The 24,127-nt window shown below is 40.9% G+C and overlaps 1 protein-coding gene across 4 annotated transcripts in view; it reads left to right on the top strand.

Moving 5' to 3' along the window:
* The first annotated feature begins 4,181 nt into the window (after positions 1–4,181).
* TC2N (tandem C2 domains, nuclear) overlaps positions 4,182–24,127 on the top strand; it is a 30,244-nt gene continuing 10,298 nt past the window's right edge. Inside the window, exons 1-5 of one of the 4 annotated variants that reach the window (XM_030274865.4) lie at positions 4,182–4,439; positions 17,700–17,826; positions 18,471–18,704; positions 22,017–22,181; positions 23,943–24,034. In XM_030274865.4, the coding sequence (XP_030130725.4) occupies positions 17,760–17,826; positions 18,471–18,704; positions 22,017–22,181; positions 23,943–24,034 (558 nt within the window). In that variant the 5' untranslated portion in view covers positions 4,182–4,439; positions 17,700–17,759. Of the gene's footprint in view, positions 4,440–4,543; positions 4,701–7,188; positions 7,294–17,699; positions 17,827–18,470; positions 18,705–22,016; positions 22,182–23,942; positions 24,035–24,127 lie in introns of those variants that run through there. The other 3 variants (XM_002200121.6, XM_030274864.4, XM_072930345.1) reach the window with 3 other exon arrangements.

Here is a 24,127-nt window from a genome sequence, read left to right as displayed (position 1 = left end):
AAGGTAATTCATCTTTTGCATCTTTCCTGAAACCAGTGGCAGATAAGGTTCTAACTTTCTCTTTTATCCCAAACCCTGAAAAATTTAATTTTTAAACTGCAGACTGTATAAAAATATTGTTTTTCAGCATCAAGTCAATGAGGAAACTACTGGAATTGTTTGGATCTAAATGATACATTCGATATGCCAACTGGTTTTTAATGTAGCAAGCTCATTTTAAAGCTGGACTAGAACCACCTATCCACAATCTTCCAGGTATAAGACCTATAGAAAATAACTGTGGATGTCAATATGTTGATAACATTTAGTCTTGTCTTTTTTCAGTAGGTACAACAATGTCCTCCCAAACCTGTGCCAGATTAAGAGCATCTGACTCTTAATTAAGTCAGGCAAGAAAAGGATAAGATTAGAAAACACTGCAAGGAGCATGCCTTGGCTCTGTTACTTACTTTTTTCAACTACTCATAAAGGTTTATAACCCCTCCTGAGTTTATTGGATTCATAATTTTGGATCCCTAGACATCACCAGCAGAAACAAATGCCTCCTGAGGAGAAAATAGAACCATTTGCTCCTGCACCCATAGTCACTTCGGTTCATCACTCTGGGCTGAAGCTGGTGGCCTACCCAGAGCAGCACCCTTGTGCCTCAGTGATTATCTACCCTGGAACCTTTCCCCACCTTTGGACAGTTTGGGGCTAGCAGCCACTGACAATGTTAAAGGCCACTGTGTAGTGCAGAAGCAACTGCTGCACCTCACACAGATGTGGGACTGGCTGTGGAGAGATGGGACCAAAGTGTTCTGGTGCACAAAGGATGAGCCCTCCTTGGATTTATTATCAGAATGTACTAATGGTGTGTGTGTGCAAAGAATATCTGCCTTACAGCATAAGGCAAAACATAATAAGCCAGAAAATCTATTTTCAAATTCACAGTACATCAAATCTGAATGAGATAAAGAGAGTGTCTAATTTGAATAGCAGAGTATCTCCATGTAATTGCTTGTCTAGGCATTGTATCAACCTTTTCAAATGGTACTGGACATTGTGCAATAAAGCTGTTCTTCTGCAGCTCTGTGGGAGAAGGCAACTGGCTGCAGTCTCAGATGGTGGACAGAATTACAGCAGGTAATGTTAAGAAAGTGTGAGGTTAAACATGCATTTGATAAAAGGAGAACATAAAAAATAATAGTCACGGACTGAATTATAGCAGCTTTCTATAATGAAGTGTGTGGACCACACCCATCATCTGTGGCAGAGGAGGGAAGGTGTCAGCTAAACCCAAAGGTTATGATGGGAATGGAAGAAAAACACGCTCCAGCTGAGAGCAGGACAAGGAGGATGAGGAAACAGTTTCATGTTTCTCCCAAAAACCCTCAGGGGACAAAGATTACTGCTGAAAAAACTTTAATGGTAGTAAAATCCTCTGGCTGCAGAAGTTGTTTGTAACGAAGGTGTATTAAGTTCTTAGAGACTTTAGCTGAAAACTACTCTGCTATTTCACTGAAATCTAAGTTGCGAAATACTTTTTTTCTCTCAAAAGGTCTGTGCCTCAGAAAACTTAATTTAGTGGTTACACACGGAGTTTGGCTATGAGGTGTTGTAGGCTGTGTGCTAGACTTGTCCTGATAACACCCTGCTTTTAGGTCCTGATGGCTGAGCTCATCACTTGGCTATTGTAATATACACTGGAATTTAACTCTGATCATAAGTACATCACTTGATGTTAGTTTCTGAAACTAAAATATTTCATAAGTAGTAGTGTTAAATGCTTGCTTGCTCTGAAGGATTCTCAGCTGGGAGAGAGCTGGGAAAGCTATTTGGAATCATCAGCTGCTTAATTTCATGTAATTCTTCATAAACTAGTCAAGAACTTCTAAGCAATTTTATTTTCCACTTTTGTGCTTAAAAGATTTCAGTGTACTCTGTGCAAACATTGATTCAACCTCTGATCTTCTTGATTTTTAACATGGAAATTGGCATGTCAGTAAGTGTGCACAGGTGGTGGGATCAGGTTTCTGATGCAAAGGATCACGTGGGATAATTCTGTCTGAATTTATACAAAGCTGCAGCCTCCATCAGCATTCCTGCTGAAAACTTTGTTCACTGGAGCATTTGCAGAGAGTGAAGAAAAAGGGTCTTAATCTGTTTGAAAGTGTTTGCAGATGTAAATAATTACTCAAGATTTGTGTCAGTATTTATACATGGGGTTTTTATTACTTCGGGTCCAGTTCTAAAGGCTTGAGGCCCAGAGATGATAATATAGACTCCTGCTTGTAGCTGCTTTCTATAGTCTTCTGGCTACTTTTCTTTCAACAAGAAAAATACTGGGAAGTTGTAATCCAATAGCATAAACAGGCTCAGCAGCAAGTGAAAAAGTCTGTGGTGCAGAGGTTCAAAACAGATGAGACAGGCTTCACTGGGGAATATGAGAGGTGAAGCATAGCCCAGACTAATAAATTCTCTTCTATTGGCCCTGCATGGGTCTGCTTAAGTATTTCAGCCCTGCAATTCTGGAGCTGAGAGTGCTGTGGTTTGGCAGAGCCAGCCAAAAGCAGCCCAGTTTATTAGCTTGCTCTGAGTACTGGGGTGCCTGGAGTGGAGGCAGCATAAGGTACAAGAGCAGCTGCAGAGAACCAGGAATGAGTGAGGATGAGTGGATGCAATGACAGGTCTGGAATGGTCACCAGAGGGGAGGGGAGCCAACAGCAAGAGTCAGTGAGGCAAGGGGAGATCACCAGCTTTCTGAAGCAAGGTTTAGTTACAGAGAGATGCAGCAGAGCATGGAGCACTCTGGGTGCTGCCAGGAGGCTGGCGGGGAAGGAAGATCATATTTGCAGCTGACAAGAAAAGAGGTAAATTGGTTTCACTGCTGATCTCTCGACTAGGTTTGTTTGCAACAAAAATCTTTCAAGGAAGGGGGGAGGTTTGTCTCCCATCCCAGCTAAAAACATCACAGGACAGTAATGCTCTCCCCATCCACACAAGATCAGATTGTCCACATCCCTTACCATGCACAGCTGAATTCTTTGCTTATTGAAACAAAACTCCCAATTTTCAAGCAGCTGAAAAGACTGAAAGGTGTCCCAAACCATCAAAAGAGCCACAGAGATGTGTTAATAGGCCCTCTCAAATTACAGGGCACAGCCTTGCCCAGATCAAGAAGAAAAGTCATATTGCAAACTGGTTTTTTTCCTCTAACTGCCTTGTCAAAAATACTGGTTTTAATGTCTTTTCCTTCATCAGAGAGGCAACCTGCAGTCCCAGGGGACGGCTGCTACTGCACTGCAACTCCAGCAGCTGGAGAGCCGTTTAGGCAGGACTGGAAGTCGCTGAGAGCCTGAAAAACCTTTTAGCATGGCAATGCCGAGGTAACTTGATAGCAGCAAGCTGCATACAGGCTATCAGTAGTTAAACAACACACCTCTGTGAACAGTGAAATAAAGCTGTTTGGTCGTGTAAATTAATCCAGTGAGATGCCTTGAAATGTGTGATTAACGTGCACCTCAGGAGGACTCAGATAATTCTGGAAGTGTACCAGGTTACTGGTATTCCTTTAAAACAGCGACTGTGCATAATCTCATGAGTTCCATTAGCAGGAGCTTCTCTGCCATGTGATACCAGTACTTGCAACTGGCTCTGGGCAGAGATGAACAGAGATGCTTTGTCAGCTCAAAATGTGTAAGTCTGTGCTTTTGGCTCAGGGTCTTTGACCCTTACAGTGGCTCTGGAGCTTGAAGTAGCTGTGTTACACTGCATGATGACAGGCATGAAATTTTTAGTTAGCAGCAGATCTGTGGCATTACTAAATTTAAAATGAAAAATATTGTAAAAGGGAAAAAATACAGTCTTGGTGAATGGGGAAGCCAATAAATCAAAGACCTATTAGGACAACTGCGCAAAACTTCAGTGACTGGAAATTTAAATGCTCTCAGAATGTAAGCAGCATTTCTTTGGGGAAATACACACTTTTCCCTACTAATCCAGCCCTACCTTTTCCTCATATTTGCCTCCTGGGTATTGTAGCACTTCCAGTTACCAAAAACTAGAATCAAGGAGAAACCACCTTGAGGCTTACAGAACTTTTCCTTCCTGCAAAGAAATTTCCAAACCAGAACTTCCTGCTGAAAATTCTGCACCAATCAACTGTGTGCGGTCCCTAAATTACCCTATGAACTATGCACTCTAGCGCACTGCACGCTTTTCTCGCGCGTCCATGGGAAGCCTAACACGAATCCATATTCCAACTGGACATGCCGTTTTCTAAGAACATTGTAAACCATTAAAAAATCGCTTTTTCTCTCTAAAACAGAAGCCTGCTTGTGCTTCTAGCAAAGCGAGGGGCAGCTCCGGACCGATTTGCAGGTGTCACGGTCCAGCAAGAGCCAAAGAAGAGTTACTTCAGCCATTTGGAGGCAAGCTCGCCGCAGCGAGCAGCTCAGGTGAGGCGGTGAGCCCCGAGCGGCCGGGAACTCCCCCGGGCGGTGTGAGTGAGCGCTGCGGGAGCACCTGGCGGAACCAGCGGCGGCAGCGCCGGGCGGGGCGGGCGGAACCGGCGGCGGCTCCGGCGGGCAGCGGCGGCAGCGCCGTCCCGGCGGGTACCGGGCCGGGCAGCGGGGCCGGGAGGTGCCGGCAGCGGGAGCTGCCCCGACGGACGCGGCCGAGTCTCTGCGATTCCCATCGACTTTGGGAGATGTAGGCAGGTAGGAAAGTAGTAACTATTTTGGACTGCTGGGGAATTGAATCTTCATACAAATTAGGTCCGAGGTTCAGTTGTACTTAGAAGAGTTTCGTGGTATTGCTATGTGAAAATGGCCTTCTAAAATTCAACTATTTTGTGTGAATTAGCAGTTGAGTGTTGGCACAGGCCAGCAATAGCTAATTAGATAATCTTCATCTACACTTCAAGTAATTAGAGATGTGTTTTAGCCAAAACTCCAAAGGAAGTTGTGAATATAGCTAGACAGTTTCCCTCTGCGTGGGATGAAATTAGCATCAGAAAACACATATTTACTGAAGTTATGTTCTTCTGTATCCAAAAGCGCTGTTAAAGTAGCAGGTATAATTGTAAGCTGTTTCAAGTTTCACAGTTGTTGAATCCATACCATGAAGCTGGATTCCTGGGTGTTTTGGATCACTCTGGTTGTTAAACAGCAATCTGAAATAAATACCATCATTAATTAAGCTGGTCTTGTAACTAACTCTCCTTTGATGGGGATTTGATTTCTCTAGATAAGAACGAAAAGGTCGGTATTGTGACTGTTCCTACAATGCACGCTTCCAGTCAGTCTGCTGTAATTGTGCAGGAAAATAACAAGATCTCAGGATGTCCTACAGCTGCCTTCCCATCTAAAAGATCCTGTGAGCACCCACTCCTGGGAGCTGGACCCTTGCAGTCCTGACCTCAGTCTCTGATCTGTGCAGGCTCAGGTTTTTCCCAGTGATACTTGCTGAATGCATTGAGGTTTGCTGCTTTATGTTTTTATGCCTCTAGTTTTTACAGTGGTGATTAGTTGGGTGTCCAAGCTGTCCAGGCATTCAGAAGCAAGATGTACCTTGATAAGTTCTTCCTGGAGAGTCCAAGTCCATATCAGGGAATCAGCACTACTTAAAAACCATGCAAGGGAATACATTGCCGTGCCTTACCCCTCCCTCCCCCCCCCCCCCCCCCGTTCTTTCTAGATTGTTTCTATAGCTGTTAGACACATGTGAAGAATCAAGTTCTGATTTTGCATCTTTCATTTCTCGAGAGAGTGCTAGATCCATAAACCTTCGTGCTATTCTGGGCTGGTGGCCTCTGGCTTCTTACTTATGAAACAGTTTCACCTTGCTTTCAGAGCACAAATATTCATTAGGTGAGTTTGATCTTACAACTCAGTGGCTAGGGCATAAATCCTAAATCCAGGAGTGGGGAAGTTTAATTTTTCATCCTTTTTCCAACTGTATGCTAAATATTAAAATATATATTTGCAGAATGCATGTGGTTAAGCAATACTTAATTTCAAGAGAATACATTTATTACTAAAGTGTCCCTTGATTTTTGCCAATACTTATAAGGGTATGTTGGACTTCACTGATGTCACATGAATTCCACTGCCCTCCCCTGCATTTAATTTAGGTGATGGATCCCCAGGTGATTAATTCCTCTTTCTTCTGCTGCTGTGGAAAGAATGAATGTGGGTGGGATTGTTCAGTCAGTCATGTGTGTGTAGGCTATTAATTTACAATGTTGGAAAAAAAGTTTAGGCACTGGTCTCTTTTTCTTTGTCCTAAACGTCAGGCTTAGTTGTTTTCCTTGTTTGTTCTGTCACTTGTCTAGTATCTGCTGGTTTGCTTTTCACTCAGCCTCCATTCATCCTCCTACTGGTGGGTGGTTTAGTTTCAGTTGTAAGTTACTCTAAATGCACTCCCCAGGGCTGGGGCTTGGCTGTGAAATGTGCAGTCCTACTCTGTCCCCCCATTTTCCCCACTGGATTCTGACCCCACCTTGTGCAGTCAACCACAGGGAGAGTTAAACAACTACTTATTTTTAAAATGAAAAAAAAAGTTTGTTTATTTTGGTCATTTAATTTTGTATCTAATCAGTGAGCTGGGCGAGCTCACTGTGCAGCTGCATGTTTACTGGGTCCTGCAGGAAAAGCTTTGGCAAGGCAGAGCTGAGCAGCCCCCCAGTAGCAGCCAGCCCTTTCAGCAAGTTTGGGACAGGCAGGTGCAGCCCCCGTGTGTGGTGGGCAGAGCCAGAGGATCTGCCTTACCAGGACAGCCTCAGCTAGGAAGCCAGTTTGGCTGCCTTAGGCCTCCTGTCTTGTCTCTCCTATCTGCTGTGGCTTATACCAGCAGTATACTTTGGCTTTGGTGAAACGTTTATTGAATGTTTTTGCTTCATTAAGGTGCTATTTACTTCATTTAGTGAATTTTACGTGATACATACCCTAACCAATTTCTTCCCTCGTTCGCCTCTTGTTTAATTTTATAGGAGAATGGCTTTGTTTACTCTGAATTGCTATCTCCCCAGATACCTTAAATCTGGTAAATAATTCTCTCTAATCTAAGTAGGACAACACCCAATCTCTGTCAGCAGAGAATTTAACATCTAATCTCTTTAAAGTGAAAGGCAGAGCAAGCTCTGACTTGAAGTAGACCAGTCTCTGAGTTAAGCCATGTTGTCGTTCTAGTTAGTAATGCTGCTCAGGATTAATTAATCAGAAGGATTGCTTATGCAGAGAGAAGTTCAGCTGATGGCCTTTTCCAGGATGGATTTTCACATCTAAACTGAGAAGCCTCATGTGGGAAGAGGTACAGAACCTGGGTTTGCTTGAGCTTCTTTGTGTTCCAATATATTTTTTAATGATATTAATACATCAAACCATGCAAAATTGGTGAGGATACTTGTCTTAAGCTTAGTATGAGTATTTGTTTGCCTGTCATTGCAGCTGAGTTTGCACTAATTCAGTGCCAAAAAGAAATTATGTCGTCAATCTGGTACTTATCTTTCCTGTAAATTGTACCCTGGTGATTTTGTTTTGAATCTTTGTTTTTCAGTGATCTAATAGTCAGACTTAAACTGGAGAGAACAGATAATTAGGTCCCAAATGAAGGGTGTTGATGTTTGTGATCACTGCAATGGCCTGAACAATGAGTTCTGGAGATACTCCTTTGGCAATTAAACCAGCTTTGAAAAAAACAGTCTAGAAGGGCCATGCCCTAATGACTTTGAAACCTCCATGGCACTCCATTAGTTTAACACCTTTGCTTTGGAGCCTGGATTTGAGCTGGTGCAGGGTGCTGCAGCCTGGGCTGGGGTGCCTGGCTCTGGGCCCTGGAGCCCCTGCGGGTGTGTGTGGATGCACACCTCGAGTACCTCAGCTCTGGCTGAAGCATGGAGAGCCTGAGGTTGCCTGGCTTTGGTGAGACAGCCTCATCAACAGAGCTGATGGGGTGGGGGGGCCCTTCTCCCTGAAGGAATGCAACCCCTCTCTCCCAGAGTTGTCATGCCTCTGGGCAGAGGGGCTGGATGTGGCTTTGCCCACCCTGCTTGTTGAAGCTGGGTCAGGTCAGATGGGACATGTGGTCCTTGACCAGGACTTGTCAGGGGCTGGAGAAATGCGAGGCTGTGGCAGAACTCTCTATATTTATAAAGTTCAGGCCTGCAGTCAGTCTACTGTGTTTGTACATCTTCCAATAAGGAAAGCACCTGCCATGCAGAGAGGAGGGTTAGTCAGGATAAGGTTTAAAAGTCACTTGAGCAATGCCTTTGTGGTTAGTGGTGAATTGATACAAAAGCAAGTTATATCCTGTTTCTGAGAGAAATTCTGTTGTTTAACTCTCCTAAGTGACAGCAAAACATTCTCAAGACCAGTTTAATTTTGCAGTAGGGGGAAATTCTAAAACTTTTAATTCTGTGTTGATTTTTTTGGGTTTTCTTTCTCCATTATTTAATTTTGCAAAAGGGGGTTGTTGGCCCCTAGACTGGGAACTTTCTCTGACTTTCCCATTCAGGTTCTCTGTCTTCTCAGCAGTGACCAGAGTTGCAAAAAAATTTCTTCCATGAGGCCTTAATAAAACACAGAACATCTGCCTAAATTACTCTGGCTTTCATTCCATTCAGTGGTATATGCACTTCCAGATCTAATTTTTCACCAGTGTATGAAATCATGGGTCCAAAATCTCTTAGGAAGAGAGATTTAAACTCAATAGGATTTTTAAAAAAACCCATACATTTATGGTATAGTTGTTGTTTGCTGTGTTGTTAAACAGTTCTGTCCTAAGGGAAAACAGGGAATGGTAGCTTCATGGTGCCAGCTTCTGCTCTCAGGACCTCTGTCTTCTCAGAAGGGAGCACAGCCCCACCACCATGCCCCAGAGTTGTAGCAGCATTTGGCCAATAATGACTGGGATCTTAGATAGTGCCATTAAAATGAGACAGTTTTGATTTCTGCTGTTTCTCCCCATGTCTGTGCAAACTCCTTGAAAAATGCCTCTGTTACACAATGCCTGGTTACCACTCATCTGGCTGGGCAGCTGCCAACAGCTCCAGCCAGTACAGCTCTCCGAGAGGCACTGCTGGGGCTGTTACAGTAGTGCTGGGTTCCTGCTCTGGGTGGATTTCATGCAAAAAGTAATAAATAGTTGTACTTTATAAGGACAGTATCCTTCTGGACTTTTATTTTAGTGTGTGTTTAGGCAGCTTCCTGAGCTCAGTGCACATGCCCTGCAGAACCATGCTCCCAATCTGGTTTGGATTTGAATTATTTAAGATCAGTTCCCATTTCCTGTTCTTGATTCATTCGTTTAACCTGTTTTCATATATGAAATGTACTTGAGTCACCTTTTCTTTCTTAATCTCAGACAGTCTTTCAGCTTTTATCTGTACAACCTACAAGTTTGCTTCCTCTCACCACCTTGTAACTGGTTCTACAGTGACAGTATGGAGCAGAACTGGGAATCCTCACCGACTGGAAACTCCATAATTGACAGGTTTTTTGTTTTCATCATGAAATAGGATAACAATTATGTATTAAAAACTATTAAAAAACTGCTTCACCTAAAACAAAGCAGCGTGTGCCCAAGTATATGTTAAGAAATTAAAACAAGAAATTAATTCCTGTTTTAATAGTAATGAAACTATTATTCCATGCAAAACTACTTAGATTTCCTTCTTTCTTTTATTTTCTTCTTTTTTTTTCCCTCCAAATATACAGAAGAGCTGTTTGCATTAGCTGTCTGGATGGTATATGTGCATCCATGTGTTTTTTGTATGACTCTGTGGTCATGGCAGCAGCTGAGGAATCCTGAATGCCATTTAATGCTCTTTTTCAGTGTTGCATCGAGCTGGTTTCCAAGGGCCATCTTTTCAAGACTAGACACATTTAGCCATGTTAGGGAACTCCACAGGCAGATGCTCTTGCCTAAAATACCTTCTTCTTGGCTGTCTTGTTGAAAAATGAATCCAGATGTTTCCAGTTTTGTTTGATATCAGAGCTATAGAAGGACTGCTGACAGTTCTATTTTCATGGCTTCTTGGCATTAACGGCAGAAAGAGAAAAAATTGGATTAAAACCTGACACAGAATACATAAAGAAAGTCTTAAGTTTTAAGTTAGATTGTAAAGTAACAATTGGTGATTGTTGTGATTTGTTCCTAATCTGCTTAGAGCAAAGGACTTATCTTATGTTGAATTCTTTCCATGTTCTCATCAAAAGCCAAGTTCTTTTTTTTATAGATATTTTAGTCTCTTCAGCTTTCTTTTCTGGTGTCCTGACTTCAACTCTTGCTTTGCCGTTTTCCATCTGAATCCCGAAAGGTCTGCAGTCCAACATAATGGATCTATTCTTTTGTTTACTGCCCCAAAATATATAATATTTTACATTCTTGTCCAAGTCAGTGAATTTATCTTCAGTTCACAGGAACAGCGTTGTCAGATCAGTAATTGGATGAATTGGTTACTTGCCTAATGCAACATTAGAAAGAAACATTATATTAACTTTTACAACCCAGAGCAAAGGGGATTCAGCATATTAAAATCCCAAGTTTTAAATTTTGTCTTTGTCATGGGATAGATTTATAATGTTTCCTTCTTAATTCAAATATAAATCTCACACAAGAAAAACTGTTCATATTTAAGGAAATTTTTCTTTTGGCACTTGTAATTTGTATTATTAATGTTTTGCATTAGGGTAGGATTGGATTAGGTCTGCATTTAAGGGCTGCAGGTGCAAGGCTGTAGTGCTAAACCAGAGGCAGGGTGTCCCTGGGGCCCCTGTCAGAAGGACAACTTTGGATCCTGTACTCGTGCCAGGGTTTGTTCCCCTTCTCCAAGGGGTGCCTGAAAAGCAGAAGCAGTTGTTCCTGTAGCACAATAGCTCAAGCACACACACCTGCTCAGCTTTATTTTTCTTTGGGGGAGTAGGCAGGAGCAATTAGTTCTTCTTTGTGATGTACTCTGGTGTTCTGTGCCTGAGCTTCGTGTGCAGATGTGCTGAAAGCCATTTGGCTTCCTCCAGGCTGGAGCCCTGGGAAGAAGCAGCTGCTTAGCTGAATGAGACCACAGCTAGATTGCACAAGTGATCTTTAGGGTTCAGCTCAGGGCCTGCACAAAGAGAGACATACATTAGATCATCTTTGTCTGGGCAGAGAAGCTGGAAAGAGAAGGCAAAGCTGGAGTGGGACATGGTATGTTCCCTCAAAAATGCATGTGGGAAGATGTGGCTGTTCCAGGAGAAGTTTCTGCCCTGGCACAATTAGAGCTAGACCTCATTGGCAGGAGAAGATGCAAAGCAGCTCATGGGCTCACAGTGAGATTTGCTTTTACTGCTATGACAACACCTAAGCTAAGAACTGATATTGGAGGTGTTTTTCTTTCCGTCAAAAGAAGCTTGCTGAAGTTAAATAATATTTTTGTACAGTTGTCACATTCTGACTGACAGCAGTAACATATTAAGCACTCCTGCTGATTACAAGAGTTTTAAACTTTGCCTGCAACTGTTACCTGTAGGAGAGCCCAGCAAACAGTATCTTACCTAAATGCTATGGCAGTCACCAATGGAGTGGGGAGATGCTCTCTGCAGGCTCCCACCTTCCTCATCTTCTCTTGCTCAAAATGCAGTCAGAAGGATGCAGAGCCAGTAGTGGACTGGTAGTTTGGAATGTCAATACAGTGCTGTGAGAGTGAGAGCAAACCTGTCTTTACAAGTGTTATTAAATTAAATATTTTCTCACCTTAGATTATCTTGTAATATTGTTGAGTCTGAGGTGGATAGTTCCTGCAGACAGAGTTAAAATATTAGTAGTGAAGGAAATTAGTTATTGTCATATTTTCTGAAATAAAAACATGTCTTTCTGCTTAACTTGTTGAGTGTAGTGCAGGCATAACTTGTTGAAATCTAGTGGTGTCAGAAGCTATGGGGAGTAGGACAAGGGCTCAAAATAGGCTTTCTGATCTTCAAAAGAAAAATCCTGCTTTAGCAAACTGTAAGTGAATGAGAGGAGGTTGCAGCAGAGGACCATGACAGTTCAGACCCATGATCTGTTCTGTTCAGTTTCCTGTTTTTGTGATCAGTGAGAGGAACACGTAAAACTTCCCATGATGGGCTGCTGTGCAGTCCACACACTTGCCAGTGTGGGAAGATGCTTCCTGAGCCTGGGCAGTTGGTGGTTTGTTTGCATCATGGAGTGTGACTTTACCATCTATTTCTGTTACCTGATTCAACTGCATAACTGCTTAAACAACACTGGGAGCCTCTTTGCCCAAAGCAGGTTGTGCAATGGTCTGTCATAAAATCTCCATCAGCTAAACTAGGTTAATGATGCATGGTCCTCTCTTCAGTTTTAAATATGTAATTGCATTCTTTTTTTCATTTGCTGGACTGGGAGAGTTTTGCATCTCTTCATTGTGTTTCTGTTGAACTGTTTGTAAGATGTCTCTCACAAGAATGTCTTTCTGGTTGTGTCCTTCAAAAGCCTCATAACTTTTCTTTTTCTGTTGTGTTATTTCAGCATCTTCTTTGTGATCCACTGCTTTCAGGGTGAAATCCCTTTTTTTTTCTGGTCACAAAAAAAGAGAAAGCCTCATATTATCTTAATTTCCTTGGAAGGCAGAAGGAGTGGAATAATCTCGGCATGCAAATTTCCAGAGCTTTCGTGCTCTTCCAAGAGTTGTGGCTACAAGCAGAGAAGGAGGGTGTATGTATGCACACACCCACTAGTTACTGCATGTGTCACTGCTGTGGGTTTCTTCCAGAAATAGATATAAAAAGGAGCTTCTTATCATGCACCTGGTAGGTGTATGTTGGCATGACATTTTTTGTTTCCTTTTTTTGTAATTCCTGCAGATATCCTGCTACTGCTGAAGTTTATAATCAATAGGAATGAAAGCTGTGTCCTGTCTTTTCACATGCTCAGACCCACTTGAAGCACCTGTCTCTCCTGTGTGGGCAGTACAAGTCAGACCTGCCTACAGTCCCCAAAAAAAGTGTTGTTTTGGTTTTTTTTTTAACTGTGGGCTTTATGGGCAGGGTACATGTGTTGTCCTTGCTGCTGTAGTTGTAAAGTACCTGGAGGCAAATGTCTCAAACCATTTAGGCTGTTTTACTAGGGTTGGCCAGTTTTGAGAAGTGATGGCCATCAGGCACCTCTCTTCAGCTGGAGAGCTGTGCTGAGAGGGGTGCACAGCTCTCAGACACTCCCCCCCAGAAGCAAAACCACAAAACAGCTGGCTGTAGAAGTTAAGCCTTGAGCAGCATCTGCACCATCAAATGATAATCCATCTGACCTGCATCAGAAGCAGCTTTTGCTGTGCTGTGCTTCTGTGAAACATCTGGAGACCTGAGCTGGTGCTGTTATGCTCTCTGAAGGATTTCAGTGACTGGGTCTGACTGCATCTTCTGGATCTGAAAGGCAGAAAGTCATAGGGCAGCATAAACAGGTAGCAGAAGTATCAAAAACAAGGTGTTTGGCTGAGGTGTGAACTAGCAGGCTTGAGCTTTCTCCAGAGGGCAGATCCTCATGTGTTGCAAACTGCCCTGGCTCCTCTGAGGCTCCTGGAGTTGTAGACGCTTATGTCATTCAAAGATCTGTCCCAAATGCTTTATAACAACTGATAATCCCTATTTCTGGGTATTTTATTTTACACATCCTGCTGTGTGAGAACTTACTGCTACTAGAATATTGCTGTGCTATGTTTCTAAAATGCAGATCTGAGAATGCATTGTCTACGTTTATGACTGGCAATAAATCTCAAAATGTTTGCAACCACTGGCTTAGCCAGCTTTCCCTGTTTGAGAACAGCTATTTCACCCTTGTTTCTGTTATGTAGTTATAAATGTGTTACCTGTTCAACTCCTATGGAGCAGAGCTGTGACTAAATGCAGTAAAATTCATTGGCAACCTGCAGTCTTGTTGCAAAATACACTTTCCTCATAAGGCAGTAAAGACCTGACATTTCTTTTCAGACTGCTTTCAGCTTTTAATATTTAATATTGCGATCACCTGTTTTCTATCATGTTCTTTTTATTTAATGAGTTGTTGAAAATATTTACTTTCTTCTCCAAACATCTCTGTCTTGTAATCGTTCTGGAGGCATTTGGAACTAAAGTTTTTGATACTCTGTTTATCTGATTTTAGCTCAGTCAAAATTTCTATCAGAGGAATCTGGAAATCATTAAGATAATTTATGTTTTCCATCTAAACCCATTAAAATAATAGTTATTATAATACTCTAGGCTCAGTGTATGTGTGTGGTTAGGTTTTAAACTGCTGTTTCCAGGATGTTCTAATAAAGTTGGCTCTCATTTTGCCTTAGTGTGGAAGTACTCTTGCTGAGTTACATTTGCTTATCTTACTTTGGCTTGATACTGGGAAGAGAGAAATGAAATGGCTTACTGAATTTGGTGAAAAACATCAAGAAAGAGAGAATTTGACACACAAGTGACAAACTGGGTTCAGTTCCCTCCTCTGCAAACTGATTTCTCTCTGTTCATTTGTCAGAAAATGAAGGCAAATTCTCTTTTTCCCCATCCTTTTGTCAGTCTAGAATCTCAAAAATTGAAGATGTCCTTGTTATGTGCATATTGCCTAACAAAAACTGACTTCAAAAATTAGAGATAGTGTCAAGGAGTCTTAACTTCTTGTTAAAATGGATGACATTGCTGAGAAGTCAGTACTTCTTTGGGATTTGGTGGTGCACCTAACAAATGTCTCTACAGTTTTGGTTTATTTCATAAATAAGTTCCCTGATAAATTCATGTTAGTACAACCTTTTAACAACTGTTAAATTGTAACTGAGGATTTTTGGGTAGTCAGCACCAGCAAAAGGATCCGGCTTGTGGGATAAGTTTAACCTTTGATAGAAATGTCAACTTCTGTCAAGATCATTAAATAGTTACTTAATCTTCTACAATGCTTTTGTTTATTTTCAGTTAATAAAATATACAACGGAACCTGCTAAATTTCTTTCTCTCCCACATGGTTAAGAGAAAACTTTTGCATGCAGTGAAAATTGTATAAATAACTGTAGGCAGCTTGGAAAATATAGATACAAGAAAATATATTAAGCGGGAACCAAGCCATCTAATTTACTGCCAGGATTGCTCAAACAAAAAAACCAAAACAAAACAAAAAAAAAAAATCCCCACAAAAATATTTATCATGGTAGTTTAATTAAGTGAATTAAAACTTTTAAAAGTAACTGAGACCCTCCATGTTATTGATTCCATAAAGCACTCTAAGCAGAATGAAGGAGTGCTGCATCTAAATAGCCTTTCCCTCAGCAAATGCAGTCTTTTTTTTGTAACATGGCTGTGGTGTAAGTCTAGGGACCCAAGTGCAAGGTTTGTCACTGAACCCATTACATTTGTAAGCTTAAAGAAGTGTAAACAGTGTTCTAGTCTCTTAGTCATGGAACTTTCTTCTCAAACTCCTATAATTAAGCTAAAACTGAAATGGAGGCTCTAAGATGTGTGTCTATATACTTGGGCATTGATATTGCCTTGCCTATTGCTAAAGAGCAATCTGTAATCCTAACTCTTCTTTACAGTAGGCAGTAATGAATTGCTTTATATTTGTCTTTAGATAGAAGAAAAATGTATGAATATTTGCATATTGATAAATGGGGGGAAAATGTAATGGTTAAAGACTATCACAGCTGACTTGGCATTACTGTGAAAAACATGGTCTTTTTAAATGATAGAATAGGAGTTGTAGAACTGCATTCTAACTTTTAAATCCTCAATACCCATAGGAAGCCCTTTCTTTCTATATAAGGCACTCACCCCTGTGAAGGAAAGGCACCTGCTTGTGACAGATTATTTTCATTTGTTTATTTGCTGAATTAATTGTTCCAGCTAAACAATTCCCTACCATGAACTGCAATTTTCTCTGATGAAGATAGATGAATTTTTCTACTTTATGTAGCTAGAAAGGGCAGTACTAATATTTTGGCTTCTTCACCAGCAGTAGCAAATAAATTCTATCTGGACATTTTGAGATAAAAGTTTATTTTGCCTGTGCAAACTGCCACTGAGGCTTCGATACCATTGTTGCAAAGCTTAGAGCAAACAGAGCAGCTGTTTTAGTCCAGTTTAAACATGGTGAACAAGAGTGAAGCATATTAACTCCAGCTGTGTACTGATAACAGCTGGGAAGGAAAATCACTGCAAGGGAACCCAAAGTAAATTAGCAGCCTTGGCTATCATGAGTGTGCCTCCAAGGGAGGAGCAACAGTGAAAATCTGATCATTAGAACCATGGAGAATTTGATGAGAAATTCTCATGTCTCCTTTCATGCTTCTGTAAAGATGCAGAGCAGGTTCTGGAGCTGGTGGCATTGCCTCTGAAGATTTTGATGCAGATCTCTTGCTGTATTCGCACTCACAGGCAATCTTAAGATGAAGGCAAGTACTGAGAAAGGGATTCTGTGTAAAGTGGTTGTGGTTTTGTTAGAGGAAGTGTCCATAGCTTAGTATCTCCACCTAAAATCTACAGAATTTGAGGGGCTTTTAATGCAAGAAAAATTTGGGGGTTATTACAGTTACTTCCATAGACATTGTGTGATTCTTCAGCTGTCTTTGACTATACAAAGAAAATTATGGCACTGTTCAAGCTACGGTGGAAATGAATGGTTTCTGTGTTGGAGCACAGATGCTTTCGGAAATTTCTTGCAATTGAAGTAACTAAGCAAACATGTCCATTTTTCATTTTTTGGAAAAACTGGATATTTTCTCCATGCTTTCCCCCTCTGTCTTACTTGTTGTCTTCCTCATCCCTTCAGCCTATGTTCATGTTCTGTTTGGTGTCTTCTAATCTTCATTGAGTTAGAATTGCGTCTTGGGTATGTTCTTCTAAGAACATACTTTAGAACATACTTTGTGTACTTAGGTGGATGTAAAAGGACTTGACTTAGCTGAAGTTTTGGACAGGAGGCAGCGCAGCTGTCTGTGTCTCTCTGAAAAGAGAACATAAGGATATGAATAAAGACATTTAAATGAGGCCAGTTAGCATTGTCATAAAGTTCTTGTAATGTTAACCAGCTGTTAGAGACTTGATCTCATTCTTTTGTAGATTACATGCCTCTTATTTTGCTGAAAGTCAGCGTGCTTTATTTCTGTGTGGACAGCAAACAATTATATAATAAACCAGGTCTTCAGTTTCATGTGTATACAATTATGAGAAAGCAGTAGCTTCTCAAAGAAGGCAATTTTGGCATCAAGCCTGTTTTCAAGTTAAAAGTATGGAGTATGTAGAGTGAAAAATGTAAACATGTATAGATATATATGAAAATAGTAGGGGAGTGAAAGAGGATAGGAGAAACATGAACAAGAGAAACAGAATTAAAAACACATCTTGCAAATGTCTTGACAATACCATGTCAAAATAGTTGTAAAGCTGAGTAAACTCCAAAGCCCAGTGGCACACACAAATACAAGGAGAATTTTAGTGTTCCCAAAAGACAGGGACCTGTCTGAGTGGATCACTGAAAGTATTTGAATGCCATATGTTAAAACTATCTCTTGCCTTGTGCTTTTATATAAAAGTGATTTTTCTCAGTGAGAGAAATCTGATGTCTCTGATCCTTTTATGACTGAAGTAACTTTCTGATTGATCCTGGGACTGTGTACAAAAAGCAACTGCATATTAAATAGCTGATTATACTGCATTCTGATTTTACTTTCTCCCATCTACTATGGTTTGTTTTATTGTGTTTTTCAGGTCTGATAGCTGCACTGGATCGCTGATTGAGGTCCCCTCTAAATTATAATACTGAAAACAATGGCAACAGAATGTATAAAAACCTGCTGTAAATTGTGTTTCTGCATGGACAAGGAAAAAAATGATCGTGAGTTCTGACATAATGAGGGTTTCATAAAAGTTTTGCTGCTTTACTGATGAGATTTCCCATTAATAGAATGACTGTGTTACTCCTGATAAACTTGATTTCTCTTACAACATCAAAAATCCTTTTCATACCTCCACTTCATACCATTGGAGATTGAACCTGTGCTTGTTAGTATTATGAATTGGAACTGAGAAATAACAGTTGTCTGAAGTCTGCTCTTTGCAGTCTAGAATACAGTCCAAAAAAGCCAGCTTTTTTACCCAAGGTTATGTAAAAGTCTTGTATCTTCAAACTCTCAGAATTTGAATGCTTTTTTTTTTTTAACTCTGTGGGTATTTTAAACTTTGTTAGGATTTTCTTTGGCATCTTATTTGTTTGAAGAACTCATCTATGATACAAGTGTAGCCCTTGTGCAAATTCACTTAAGAAGGTAGCTCTAAATATAGAAGCTTGGGCAACAAAGAGTTTGGATCAGTACAGGTGTCAGGAAGATGAATATCTTTTCCTGGTCCTAGTCCTGAATGCTACTAGCAGCTGTTAAGTAATGTATCAAGCAGAGATACTATTAAATAAAAGAGATCTGTTTGTAGAATTGTTCAAAATTAATGCACATGTGTACTGTCTGTCTTGCTCTTTATTTTTAGCAGTTTCCATGGTGCCGGAATGTGAAGCAGTAGCTGCAAGCAAGCCAACTATTGTAGAGCAGCCTCCATTGTCTTCTGTGTCAGTGAAGCGTCAAGTTGGCTGTTCTGAGGATTATTTGCTTTCTAAACTGCCCCTGGATGGTCAGGAGGTACCATTTGTGGTCCCTCCATTCAAACTGGCTTATGTACAGCCAAAGAACCGTCCCAGTATCTCACATGCTGGAGGGATTAAAGGTAAAATACAGACACTATTGCAGAAATTGTTGTGTAGCTTCTGCTGCACCTTGAACCTTGTTAAGTATTCCTACTGAAAACATGTTGTTGCAGAACTTTGCCAGAAGCCTGGTCTTGTTTCAAAGAATCATAGATTATGCTGAATTGGAAGGGACACACAAGGATTATCAGGACACCCCATGAGTCACAACATGTGCCTGAGAGCATTGTCCAAACACCTCTCGAATTCTATCAGGCTGCTGCTGTGATCACGTCCCCGGGGAGAATGGGGAGCTTGTTTCTTTTCTCTCTGGACACTCAGAGAGGTTTTGGGAAGTATGTCATCTAACTATGAATCTCTGTGATGTTGTATGAATAAAACTGAGTGGGACAATTGCACATCAGTGCTCATACTCAAAAGTAATGGAAGATGCTTAGAAGAAATGGAATCTTTAGAGAGAATTTATTAGATTTATTGGAGACAAGGAAAGACCTAACATATCCCCAGTATCCATATCTCTCAAGTAAAAGAAGGAGGGTGTTCTTTCATGGTTAATATTCTGGTATGTTGTAACATACTAACACGTCTTCCTTTTCAAATTTTGCCAATAGATGATAGGTGCTACTGTCTGGCAGAATTTTTTGTCCCTGCTATTTTCTGCTCTTTTTCCTGTTTTTTGGGAGGCCAGGGGACACAGATCCCCTGTTACGAGGTTTCATATGATACTATTTCTTTTCTGCTTCACAGCAGCCTTGTACTTCATCCTGTTACTCCCATACTCAAACTGCCAAAATGAGGTGCATGCAATTTAGACACAGTGGCAGTTAAAAAGTGAGTTACAGAGCATATGCTATTGTTAGGCTTTTAGTCCTGCCAGGAGATGCATAGAATTAGGTAAGGGAAAATTCTGGCACAGAGACATACCTGAGCAGTTGTTTTCTCGAGGATTGCTTTGTCTCAAGGACGTGATAAGCTGGTAGTACGTTCTTAGTCCCATGTGACTTTATTTCCTTTCTGAAGGTGAAAAATCTAATAACTGAAAGAAATCAATCATATGTTGCATAACAACTAATGCAGTACTACCTAACTTTTTTGTTTTTGCAGGGTTTTATTCCCACCCTTCCTTCTTCTCCTCCTTAGGTCCCTGCTGTTGCTTCTTTCATGCTCCTGCAGGGCTATTACCAAACTTCTTCCCCACCCACTGCTGCATGTACCACTGGCACCACAGCCAAGCTAAGCAGCCTAGCAGAGCTCTTCAGTACAGACTGGCCATTCTGTGCCCCATCTTCTAGTGGGCTTCATTTGGCATGTCAGCAGCCATTAACAGGCAGCTGAAGAGTTTGGAGGCAGAACCTGTGAGGCCCCCTCATCTCTGAGCCTGATCTCCCCAGTTACCTGCTATTTCAGTAGCTAGTTTTTGTAAGTCCATAGTTGGATATGCTATGGAAAAGCAGAACATGGTCCTGGTTATCCCCTTTCTTGCTGAATCTAGGTTTAGGCTCTGCCTTGCTTAGTCTAATCTCATCCTCAAGATACAGTACAGAGAAGTTCATCAGGGACTCTGAGGCATGGATGTTCTCCAGAGAGAAAGGAAGATGTGTCTAACAGCCTTTAGATGAATGTTGCCCTTGTTCATGCTGTTCTTACACAATCTAAACAGTCAGTGACTTGTCCGTGTTGAGAATTCTGCTTCCTGATAATTTCTGAGGAACCTGATGTGGTCCTTGAGGCTACAAGCTGTTAGATCTTCTGGCAGGATGACCTGACTCTTCATAATTGAGTCTCTTAAGCAAATATTTTAAATTTTTGAACAAATATTGAGAAGTGACTCTTATGTCAAGTAGGCAACTTTAATTTCTAAAATGCTAATTTTTTTAAGTACAGCTTTAAGCTGCATAAAGTTGTGCTTAAAAATGCAGTGTTTACTTTTTAAGGAGATTTACTAAATAGAATGAAGTGTGCTGTCATTCTTTTTTCACATTAGCCAAAGCACCAGCATACTCAAAAAATGTATTCAGATTACTCTTTTCTTAGACCGTTGTTAAATATCTGTGGAAGTCCAAGTCCTGCTCTCAGTTCCTCACCATTTTCTGTGCATGTCTGGCCATTTTCCTTTAGTGAAACAGGACATGCTCAGAGTTAGCTCTTGGCAACCCTTCTGAAAGCAATTAAGTTCTGGCAGCCTTTTTCTCCTGCTTACTGCAGTGTGTCTCATGCTCTCACAGAAGTAAGCTAGCAGGAAGAAGTGCTCCTGGTCTGGAACACTGGATTTTCCATCATCTGCTGTGTAGCAATTCTTTGTGGCCTCACTTTTAGTGTTCATCCTTTGAACACTGAAATCATCCTTGAGCATGATTTTACATCATGCTCAAGCCCATTTTGCTTGAGTTCTTGCTTTATCACTGCCCGTGTTCCATCTCAGAGTTGTAGTTTTTTACATTACTAACACAGGCAAGAGAGGATTCTTGAGTAGTGGTAGTTTGCCTCTTATGGTGCAAGATATCTGCAGAATTGAAGGCATTTTATTGTGGAGTAAAGACCTTTTTAAGAGATAGGTTGAAGTCCAGGGAGGTGAGTGAAGGAAGCAAGAATCAGAGTTTGGCAGAATCCAGGTAATCCCATTCTCTAATGTGCTGTTACATATGGCTTCTTTTCAGTCCAGACAGTAAAGAACACTACAGCAATGTTCTTCACTGTTTTGCTGACCAAGGCATACATGTTTTTTCTGAAATTATTATGGGCTGAGTAAAGCTGAGAAATTATTATGGGATGGGATTCAAGCAGTCTCAGATATGTCTACTAATGCCTCAGCCAACAATTCAAGTAATTTTGGACCAGTGATTTTACCGTGGACAGACTTGCCATGGAAAGTAGGTGAGGAGACTGCAGTCATAAGCTGCATTATCTTTCCATACAAGATCTTCCTGAAGGTCTGGGGGTCTGTTAGTTCAGTAAGTATGCTGGGGGTGGGTAACTAAATAATTTGGAGGCTTTCTGTATACAGAGTGCTACTTTTCCTGTTAACTTCTGTTGTGCTGTCTGTCTTTGGAGCCTTCTGTATTTAACTACTTAGGCATTTACTACAAAACCCCAAGAGAGGGTATGCATAGTTTTTTATGGCAGATTAAATTCTAATGTTTGCTCACACACTGTGGACACCTGACATAATGTGAATGTGTTTTCTTTTTCTTTTTTTTTTTCCCTTTACCCAAAGTAGATAATACTGAAATATTTTGTCCTTTGCCCTGGAGGCACTCTGACTGCTTTATGAAGCCAGGCAGCATGTGTTATGTCTGGAACTCTTGCATTTGATGTTTACTTGTGCTCCACAGAGTCAGCCAGAGCCTCGTTTGGTGAGCGGAAGGCAGAGCTGCACGGGGTGTACCAGTGGCCCGGCTGTGACGTGTACAACCCCTTCTACCTGGAGCATCATGTTTCACCAGATCTCGTCAGGCGCTTCCAAGCAAAATCAAATAGTAGGAAATTGTATGGATCAGGTGAGAAGGACCACACCCTTGCTTCTCTGTCTTACTCCCTTTTTCAGGGTTTATAGGCAAGAGGAATAAAAGCCATTAGTCTGCAGAAGACTTGTTTGGTTATCGCAGTTCTCAAGCTACGGACACTCCTTGGTTGGTGTATCAATCTGCAGAGCCAGCTCTGCTTCATTTTCAGCTGTACTGTTACTTTTTGTCTTTTAGGGGCTTAACAAGGCTTGCATGCAGGTAGAGAAATTAGCAAAGTGAGATTCTGTAGCTGCCTCTGATCCAGACCAGTACACAGTACTGGAGATTTCAGCTACCAGTAAGAGGAGTGAGGGAGATGGAAAAAGGAAGCCAGGCAGTATGTTGAGTAGGAGGAGTGCCTGAGGAGTACATATATGGGGAGAGGAGCAAGCACCAAGAAGCATTCAGGAGCAGATGATAAGAACAGGTGCAAAATGGGGCATGATGTTATATGCCAACTTTTTTTTGTAGTTTGCTTTTGAAGCTACAGCAATGTTCCCACTTCTCAGTGTGTAAGAATGAGGGAGGGCTGTGAGAGAGTAAAAGTTTAGATAGAAAGTGTTTGGCTACCTAGGTAAAAATTGTCTTCTGTGCTGTTCATTGGTGTATGTATCCTGGAGTGACTGCTGTTCAGACTGAAGTTAATGACTGGCTGTTGCTTGTGATTGCTAAGGCAAATGCATTCAGAAAACTCCAACACTCCAGGAAAGGCACACGCTCTCTATGAAATCGGAAGCTGGCAACAGCTCGCATTTTTAAAGGTGTTTTATTTAGAATAGTATAGCATTCTTATTTTCAGCTGGGGGAAAATGTCTCAGTCTGTATTCTGTTTTAAAAGAATTCTGAATCACCATAGAGAGTACATGAACAGACTATTCCATATATATTTTTTAAGAGAACAAAACACAAGTAGAATTTTAGCAGCCTTTTACACATATGGTTTTACCAGGCTTTGTAAGCACCTGTGGTGGGAGCCAAATGGGTTTTATTAAACTGTCTTGGACATCTTCCCTTCAGTCCATCATCTCTTTTTCCATTTTTCCTCAACAAAGTGAACGCTTTACTAGTTTTGTCTTAGAAAGTTTAAACACAAGAAAGGTTTTTCTAGTGTGTCTAGAGTACAGTTCTACAATTGTTCCTCCAGAGTTTTTTGACAGCCATTTCAGAACTTAGAACTTCATGCATTATAAACTATTAAAACTCTAAACCTAGTTTGTCACAGCAAATGTTGTGATATTTTTCGTATGTGTGGGTTTAGAACTACAGAATGTGTTTATTTGGAAGGTACAAAATTAAATTCTTGAATTTTAATGTGAAGTCCCTTCTCTTCATCTTAAAAAAACTCCACACAAACGGAAAAGTAAATTCATGAATGATATTCTGAAATTCTACTTATTATTGGTAAACAACATATTTTTATGATTAAAATCTTTCTGCTTTTTTATATTCTATAGACAGCTTTCTGTCTAAAAATTGAGGTTTTTTTCATTAAAAATTTAATTTTTCGAAAAAAGACACCAAATCTTTACCCCTGTCCCATCCCCATGTTCCTGGCAAACATTACTAGATAACAGCAAATCATACTATCTTTAAGCCATTTTGGTCATTTGTACTCTATAGGATTGAACAGATCCTATTTCCAGCAGTTTGTGAAAGTTATTCATAGTTAGGTTTTTTTAGGTTTCCATTAGTTAGGTTTCCATTTCCCTAGCAATGGTGCTAATATGATTCTTATTGTTCTTTTTGCCTTATTAGTTAGTGATTTAAGGCCCAGTGCTTTGCCTGGATCCCTTGATGTAAGCCGTTCGATGTTTGACCTCAGGAGCCCACCTCACCGATTCATGAAGGTGAGTTCCCCTTGTAGCCAAGGTCACACTGAAAACCCAGCTTAGTGTATCTGTTCCCACTGCATTGTTTCCAAAGTAAACACTGGAGGGCAT

This window comes from Taeniopygia guttata, chromosome 5, assembly GCF_048771995.1.
Source record: "Taeniopygia guttata chromosome 5, bTaeGut7.mat, whole genome shotgun sequence".
Lineage (NCBI taxonomy): Eukaryota > Metazoa > Chordata > Aves > Passeriformes > Estrildidae > Taeniopygia > Taeniopygia guttata.
The sequence above is the reverse complement of the archived record's forward strand: the minus strand, read 5'-3'. Positions and strand labels throughout refer to the sequence as shown.